General features: G+C 42.7%; 1 protein-coding gene across 1 annotated transcript; it reads left to right on the forward strand.

Moving 5' to 3' along the window:
• Positions 1–2,460: 2,460 nt before the first annotated feature.
• On the forward strand, positions 2,461–8,445 carry LOC129249073 (probable peroxisomal acyl-coenzyme A oxidase 1). The gene is made up of 2 exons (XM_054888697.1): positions 2,461–3,620; positions 7,200–8,445. Exons 1-2 carry the CDS (start codon positions 2,650–2,652, stop codon positions 8,257–8,259), a joined length of 2,031 nt encoding a protein of 676 aa, XP_054744672.1. The 5' UTR covers positions 2,461–2,649; the 3' UTR covers positions 8,260–8,445.
• The last annotated feature ends 591 nt before the right edge of the window (positions 8,446–9,036 follow it).

A 9,036-nucleotide genomic window follows, 5' to 3' on the forward strand; every position in this document is an offset into this window, starting at 1 on the left:
GCGTCCGCTCATACAGCTCGCTGTTCCACCCATGTTACGGACCAAAGATCTTACGGAGAACTTTTCTCTTGAAAGCTCCCAAAACTTTCTCATCTGCTGTTGACATCGTCCATGCCTCTTCGCCATGCAGCAGTACGGGAGTGATGAGAGATTTGTAGAGTGTCAGTTTGGTTCTTCTCAATTGCCTATTGAGCCCAAAGCAATACCTGTTGGCAAGAGTTGATCTCCAACAACACAGAACTTCCACAATCGGCGGAAGATGCATAGGCATCAGTTGCCTGTTAGTTGGCTAAATGACAGTCCAGAGTATTGTTTACAAGCGTGCGGAGGTATTTTGGCGAGAGTAAACGCGAAAAAAAAATCAGTAATGGATTTCAAGCGTAACAGTGTGATTGCATTATATTTGGCTGAAAAAAATAACCAGCGATTGTTTGTGAGCTCAAGCACCTTAAAGTAACTAAGGTTTTTGTTTATCGCACCATTACTCGATACAATGATACTGCTGACGCGAAACGTCATGGAGGTGGTCATCAAAAGAGTGCAACTTCACGTGAAATGGTTCAAAAAGGGAAGAAACGACTCGAGCGAAATCCCCGACGAAGTGCCAATCAAATGGCGAAGGAACTGAAAATATCTAACCGTAGCACCCGCCACATACTGAAATATGATTTCAATGTCAAGCCTTACAAGATCCAAAAGGCGCATGATCTCACACCAAAGCAGCAACAAGTCAGACTTGAAAGAGCGAAAGAGTTGTTTCGCTTGGCTGAAAGCGGTCAATTTCCAATCATTGTGTTTTCTGACGGGAAAATTTTTCAAATTGAGCAATTCGTATACTTCCAAAACTATATTGCTTATTTGACCGACCGCTCATACGATAATTTGAGTCGTCGATTGGGCACCAGGAGGCAGCACTCGCCACAGGTAATGGTTTGGGTCGCTGTAACCGCAGATGGGCACTCTTCAATCGTTTTCATCGAGCCTGGAGACGAAATATTATCGGGAAAGTATTCTGAAGGTTGTTTTGGAGCCGTAGGCAGACAAAAAATTCCGGTGGGAGACCAAGGACGTTTCAACAGGACTCGGCACCGTCTCACAAAGTTCTAGTAAACCAAAAATGGCTAAAAAACATAACGTAACATAACATAAAACACAATGGCTCTCAAGTTCACCAGATGCGAGTCCGATTGATTATTCTCTTTGGGCCATTTCGGAGAGCAAAATCCACACTAAAAGATTCACCAGTCTCGAAGTACTGAAAAAAGCCATAGTCCGCGCGTGAGCCAAAATGCCTGCAAGACACATTCGGGGAGCTTAAAATTCGTTTCTGGACCGTCTCAAGGCCACAGTCAAGGCAAAAGTTGGTCATATCGAGCAAAAGTAAATTGAGTCTTAATTTTGTATTATTTTCACACATTTTTTGCTTTGAATTGAATAAAAGTAATTTTCCAAACTAAATTGATGGCCTTTTTAATTGGTTACACTTCGAGTGCCGGACCCTGTAAATATGTAACTACCATACAAGACAATGCTGAGCACTTTCGGCAAAAATTCCAACACATTTCCAAATCTCTAAAAATGCGCATTATCAGAATGGCATATACAACAGTTTTTAATGTGGAAATCAAATATTATATTTGATTTGATGTTCCTTCCCTCTTGTCGGTGTGATATCACTAGTTTATGAATTTTCACTTTCTACAATTTTTCGTCGATTCAGACAAACTTAGGCTTAAAATGTAGGTGACAAAATTGTCTTTCAGAAAACTTATCTTATGTCGATATAAAAAAATTGTTTGTTCCAGAAAAAAGTTAATAAACTTTGATAATTTAGTAAAAAACGTCAAAAATGTCTTTTTTTAACTTTCAACTGCTGTTTTGCGAAAACTACGACTTCCATTGACCCGAATTATATATTGCCATGTAGGTTATATGTGTGCCTTTCGAAATTTATGCACTTCAAATAAATGGTGGTTTTGATATTGCAGGTAATAACTGCACTATTGCCCAAAAAACAGGTTTTTTGGGAATATCTCGGAAACCGTTCTTTGAAAAAAAAAACAAAAAATTCATTTTTGGTTTCAGCGACCTCAAATTAGTTTAAAAAACGCCTTTTGGTCGAGGACCATTTTTGGTGTAAACTAGCGTATTCTATCTTTCTGTTACCAATAGTATAAGCGAAAAGTATCACGCCGACAAGGGGAAACCATCAGTTGTTTCCATGGCTAAAACAAAAATGAGTATTGTATTGAGCATTTTTGTAATTAGTGATGATGATAATATGAGTACTTATGTATATGATTGTCAGCTGTCTTGCAGGGTAGGATTATAAATATTATTATACTAACACACTATCTGAACAAAAGTTTACTGATAAGCGAGTGTACATTTCTCTCACGGGCACAAAAACAATTCATACCATACGCGAATCCAGTTTCTTAGCCAGTTGTACGCAGACAATGGGTGTGGTTGGTAGAGCAAACACTTCGCTTACTGCAAATTTCGCTTTAATAAACATAATTTAATTACCGCATAAATTCACTACAAAACAATAGTGCGAATTTCTAATTTTTGTATTGTTTACGTGCATTTATTAAATCTGCAAATACTCGCATCATCCACTGATTAGCGAAATAAAGTGAACAAACAATGGCGAATGTGGATTTACAGCGCGAACGGCAATCGGCAACAATTTCGTGTGAAGACTTTGCAGAGTGGTGGGCAGGCGGTCGTGATGCACTGCGTGAGCGCAGAGCTTTGGAGAAGCTCTTTTTAGAAGATACCGAATTTGTGGATCCCCAGCACACGTCGTTGCTGTCACACAAAGAACTTTACGAGTACACAATCGCTAAAGCTTGCAAATTCCTGACCAAACTACGCGCTTGGCATGCGACAAAAGCTCGCTCCAATGACAAAGCGCAGCAACAGAGCGCCATAGCGTCGTTGCATGATTTTCGCATGCTGCTGTCCGGTCCACTAGGCACAGCGCTATTCCAGCAAAGCTTTCCGTTGCGCTTGCATTTCGCCATGTTTTTGCCGGCATTGTTGGGACAGAGTACAGAGGAGCAGCAACGTGAGTGGTTGGATCGCGCTTGGCGTATGGATGGTATTATTGGCACATATGCGCAGACGGAGCTGGGGCATGGCACTTTTATACGCGGTTTAGAGACGCGCGCCGATTACGATGTGCAGCGTGAAGAGTTTGTCTTGAACACACCAACACTTACTGCCTATAAATGGTGGCCTGGTGGTTTGGGACAAGCCGCCAGTATGGTGATCATCATGGCGCAGTTGTATATAAAAGGGAAACATTATGGTTTACATCCGTTTTTGGTGCGCATACGCAATGCTGAGACGCATTTACCGGAGCCGGGTGTAGATGTGGGCGAAATCGGACCGAAGATGGGTGTGAACGGGGTGAACAATGGATTTCTGGGTCTCAAGGATGTCCGAATACCGCGTACGCAAATGTTGATGAAAAATGCACAAGTTCGCGCTAATGGGCGTTTCGTGAAGGGCCCTGAACCATTGCTTACATATGGTACTATGGTGTTTGTGCGTGTAATGATCGTGCGTGATGTTTCATTCGGTTTACTGCAGGCGGCCACCATTGCTACCAGGTGAGCAGAACTAAGATTTCGTGTACTCGAAGCTTATTGGAGAATATATTTATTTATTTATATGTAAGAGTTATTGGAGAATATAAACCATAAAGTTATATGGTTGCCCACCTTAGGACTGTATTGTGAGTTTAGTGCCATTTTTTTCTTGTGTCGGTTTTCTAAGACAAGACACTCAGTGGCCGTAAGGCCCATTGTGATACCTGCATTCGATTTCCATCCCCTAACTTAGTTGCTTAAACCACTTAGATCTCTTTAAGAAGGTAACTAATCCCTCCAGTGAGACATTTTGCAAATTCCTCGAGTCTTCAAAGAAATAATCGCCAAGATATTTGAAGTGCAGGCTATTCACAGAGGATGTATTGCTACTCAATTTCTTCTTCATCTCCACAACTCCTGCAGAAGTCATTGTGAGGTACACCCATTCTACTGGCTAGGGTACCAATAACACCTGTGCGGACGCTGGTAGTTGCTCCGTTGAATCCATGCATACATTTCGTCATTTTAAGATTCAGTTTGAACCAGGGCACTTCGGAGACGCTGCAGTTAGAAGTGGAAGCCCACCTTCTATCAGTGTCCGTGATTACGCTCATGTGAATCGCAGTGTACAGTTCGTTTAGAGGAATGCTTATGTCCTCTACCACTCTGTGAAGGTCAAGCTCAGAGCTTTTCCTTGCACACTCATCTGCTCTTTCATTTCAGAGGACAACAAACTTAAAATTAAATAGAACAGAGGTGGTTTTGTGGCTTTGCTAGAAGTGGTGAAGGTATGACAGAGTCGTGCTTAAAAGTTTTATTTTTGCTGTGGCGATGTGATTGCATTACAAAGTTCATATGATTTGCGCCAATAGGTATAGATAGATAGGAAGATCAGATAGCAAGAGTACCACGGGTACACTACAAGGAGGACTAGAGTGGCGTTTTGATACCATAATCCAGACCATACCTTCGAAAAATATCAAAACTTAAAGGAAGAAAAACCATCTACAGCCATCCAGTGCTGTTGATGTAGTGGAGGAGAGAAACGGAATCTAGGCTGAAGAACTGCCTCAGGCTATACCCCAAAGGCACACTAATGAACCTCAAGCGCCTAACCGCTAGACCCGGACATTTGCGAACAGAAAATGGTCAACAGTCTCTTTCTCTGCCGGATCCCCACAGCTCACAGGTTCTGTAGATCCTTTCCTGGCAAGCCAATCGGCAATTTCATTTCGCTCTATAATCCTGTACTCCTTACAGAAGTTGACCTGAAGAGAGCTGCAATATGGAGACGACCGGTCCTTGATCACAGCTTGACTATCGGAAAATATATTTATGCCTCCCTCCCAACAGCGAAGAGCTCAGCTTGAAAAACTCTACTAGTTTCCGGTAGTTTAAAGGAGACTGAGAAAACCCCCGCTCCAACTCCAAATTCCATCTTGGATCCGTCGGCGAAAACAGAAGTACCTATGTCCATGCAGACTCTCCCCTCCTTCCAGTCCAGCATGCTTGGGAAAGATAGCCCTAGTACAACACTCAAAACCCTGCTTGCGGATGGAGAGATCTGGATTATACTTTAGGATTCCTTTAAAGAAAGGGTGCATGACAATAACTTAAGAAATACATAGATGAAAGTTGATACGGCGGGTGTTGTCGTTTAAATCTGGGCGAAACTATGGCGAAATTTCATGAAAATTCTCGTTAAAACGGGTAATTGTATAATACAAGCCGGCCACTTATCGGAGTTCCTATATGCTGTTTCCTCGTATTACAGTAAAATCATTAACATTTTTGAAATAAATATTGCGGTTTAAAACTCGAAAGTATTTAGATTCAAGAAGAGACAGACTAAGTTTTTTGCATATCGTCGGTTTCAAGTTTAACGCCGTTCTAAACGTCTTTCACCATCAAATTTCTTAGAGCAAAACCCCGTTTTTGTCATATTAACTATTTTACATATTTTTTCTGGTATATTTTTTTAACGGGACAACTAGCAAGTACGGCACTCAGACAATATTAAGCCTATTGTACTGTAATCGGGTTCCCTTTTTTAATTTTCTTTAAATCTATCCGAACTCCGAAGAAGTCTGAGTCCACCTTGTGGTGTTAAAGAGCTAATGTGGTCGCTGTTTAACACATCAGTGCCAAAGACCTCAAGCCTGATTCGAGCGAAGGCCGGGCAAACGCACAGAAAGTGGTCCGCCGTCTCATCCGCCTCTTCAAATGCTGGGAAGAGATATGCCTGCATTTTCCGGCATGTGCTCCGCCCATTGAAAGTGGCGCGTCACCAGTCCAAACAGCTGCCTACAGTCCTTTCAGCTTAACGGCACAAGGATCTGCGACAGTTGGTCAGACATCACAGGTAACATCAGTTTGGTAACTTAAGGAAGCATGGAAAAGAGATTAATACCAAGCCGAATACCGTCTAACTAACTTTTTGTATTCCATGTCGTTGGAGAATCACTGCTGACCACAACGCTTATGAAATCATAAAATTAAAAATAGTTTCTCCTTACTTTGGCTCATCTTTAAACCAACTCACTTAGACCGTTGCCGATCCAGTGAAACCAGAGTAGCAGTTGACTTACGACTTCTTGGTAAATATTTTGTTTTAAGTGGAAATCCATTGATCTGGCTGACACTTATAATACCGAGCTTATCAGTATCAAACGATGTGTCAAAGTATCTAAATCTACTGACATGCCACGCCATATAGTGACAAAGAAGATGTGAGGCAGACTCTTCATCCTCCTCATTCTTGCAGCTTCTGCAATAGTCGAAATGAGGTACATTCTATCTTTGAGCATGTCGACCTAGCAGACAGCAACTAACATAGAGGCGTTTTTTCTTAATCGATGAAGTAGCGCCTTTGAGTGCCTGATATGCTATTTTGGCCAAATTCTTTTTGTAGCGGTACATGTCAGACTATCAACCCACCTCTTATTGGTTGAAGTGGTAATGCTACGTACCACGCAGTTTGTGGATTGAGAGGGGTATACCCACAATCTCCATACTAAGAGGGAGGCGAGTGGTAGTGCACTCTGTCGCTAATTTGCCTGCCTTACAATTCGCTTGCCATTATGCCCTGGCACCCATATCAAATGGATACGGAAATATTCTCGGCCCGGAATTTGTGAGCAATGATGGAATTAGGGACAACACACTTACTTTCGCGTCATATGGCAATTAACTATCCACATCACATCTCGTATTTCAACAGTTAGTAACCAGTTACTTCTTCACTAAAACTGAAATGCCCCCCACTCCCTAGTGAGATGATAATGATCTTCATGCAATTTACTAGCACCCGAGATATACTCGGGAACTCCGTCGCCATCGCCTTATCCTCTGCAACAAAATAAATACCGCCTTTTGCGATTTTTCGAATTTCTGAAATGTTGAAAGGCTTTGCAACAGTTTCATTAAGATTCGATGAAAAATTCTAGTTCAGTTATAAAATAGCTACTCCTTATGGCCCGTATCGTAACCAAAAAAACAAAAAATAAAATAAAAAAAATTGCCGGTGCCTACACCAGTCACAACTCATCCTCAAGTTTCCACACTAATATTTCACATATTTATAATTTTTCCCCACTACAGATATTCAGCGGTGCGACGTCAGAGCCCCATTGCCCCTGATCAACCGGAGCCGCAAATATTGGATTATACAACACAGCAGGCGAAATTGTTTCCGCAAATCGCAAAGGGTATATTTTTTCGCATTGCGGCCGATGTTATTTGGATCAAATACCAGAGCGTAATTAAGGAACTGGATGCTGGAGAGCGCCGTAATTTGCCTGAGCTACATGCGTTGTCGTGCAGTTTGAAGGCAGTCTGTTCATCTGAAGCCGAGGAGGGTGTGGAGATTCTGCGCAAATCTTGCGGTGGACACGGCTACTTGAGCTCATCGAACTTTCCACAAATTTATGGGGCCGTCACCGCTGCTTGCACATATGAGGGTGAAAACACAGTGCTACTGCTGCAAACTGCGCGTTTCCTCATCAAACAATATGTGGATGGATTGAAGCGGAAAGTGTTGCCATCCAGCGTCACCTATCTGCGCAATGCGGCGCGTCCTAAGTGGAGTACAGTTATCGAGATGAAAACTTTGGTGCGCCTGCTGGAGTTAGCCGCTACGGAGAATATCCGACTTGCTTTCGAGCACCAACGACAACAACGGAAAGTAGAGAAGTCCGAGCAAGCGGCGGCCAATAAAGCGGGTATACGCTTGACGCATGCGGCAACGCTACATGGACGTGCATTCTTAGCACGGATTGCACTCGAGGAAGCACAGAAGTTTTGTAAAGAGATGAAACCAATTTTGGCAGAGGTGCTGATGCAATTGGCAGAGTTGTTCATTTTGGAATTTTGTTTGACGAGTTTAGGTGATATTTTGTTGGCATTTCCGCTTAATGCGCGCCAAGTAGATGAAATGAAGACTCGTTATGAACGTTTGCTGGCTGATTTGCGCCCCAATGCCGTCGCTGTAGTGGATGGTTTCGATTTCGACGATCGCGTGTTGGGGTCCACGCTTGGTTGCTATGATGGACGAGTGTACGAGCGTCTAATGGAAGAGGCGCGTAAGAGTCCATTGAATCAGGCAACTGTGAATGAGACATTCGAGACGCACTTAAAACCGCTGATGCAAGGGAAATTGTAGAAAGGGTTTCGATTTGCAGTGTTTAGCTCTCCATTGAACATTTTTTTTTAAAACTGCGGTTGGACATCCGGGTATGGCATTTTTTCGTCCTGTTCGAGGATCCTTTTTAAAAGGTTATGTCCATAAATCAATAGAACGAAAAATATTAGGAAGCTACTTGAAAGCTCAAGTCGTTGCCTATAACAGAAATATAAGGTTGTCAAAAAAGTCTTGCGGTATTTTTATTGAATTTTCAATTGTTCATAAAATTGGTTATAATAATGCGATTTAAGTCAAATATGCGCTGTTTTGTTCAATGACGAGTTCCCAACGAGATGCCAACTTCATAATGCCCCTCTTATAGAAGCTCACTTCCCTATTGTCAAAAAACTCGGAGAGCCAATTTTCACAGGACTCTCTTGTGGACAACTTCCGACTACCAAGCTCGTTCGCCATGGACAGAAATAGGTGGTAATCACTTGGTGCGAGATACGGACTATACGGTGGATGCAAAAGAACCTCCCATCCGAGCTCCCGGAGCTTCTGGCGCGTCACCAAAGATGAGTGTGGCCTGGCGTTGTCCTGATGGAAGACAATTCGGCCTCTGTTGATCAAAGATGGCCTCTTCTGCATGAGTGCTGCATTCAAGCGGTCCAGTTGTTGGCAGTACAGGTCCGAATTGAGCGTTTGGCCATAAGGGAGCAGCTCATAGTGGATGATTCCCTGCCAATCCCACCAAACACACAGAAGAACCTTCCTGGCCTTCACCGCTTTTCGACCACGACCGTTTGCGCTTCA

This window comes from Anastrepha obliqua, chromosome 5 (assembly GCF_027943255.1).
Source record: "Anastrepha obliqua isolate idAnaObli1 chromosome 5, idAnaObli1_1.0, whole genome shotgun sequence".
Lineage (NCBI taxonomy): Eukaryota > Metazoa > Arthropoda > Insecta > Diptera > Tephritidae > Anastrepha > Anastrepha obliqua.

What these genes read in the sequence shown, in the direction of transcription:
- LOC129249073 (XM_054888697.1), top strand. Translation starts at nt 2,650, where the DNA reads ATGGCGAATGTGGATTTACAGCGCGAACGGCAATCGGCAACAATTTCG. An exon ending in GCGGCCACCATTGCTACCAG is followed by an intron (nt 3,621 to 7,199) that starts GTGAGCAGAACT and finishes TCCCCACTACAG; the next exon opens with ATATTCAGCGGTGCGACGTC.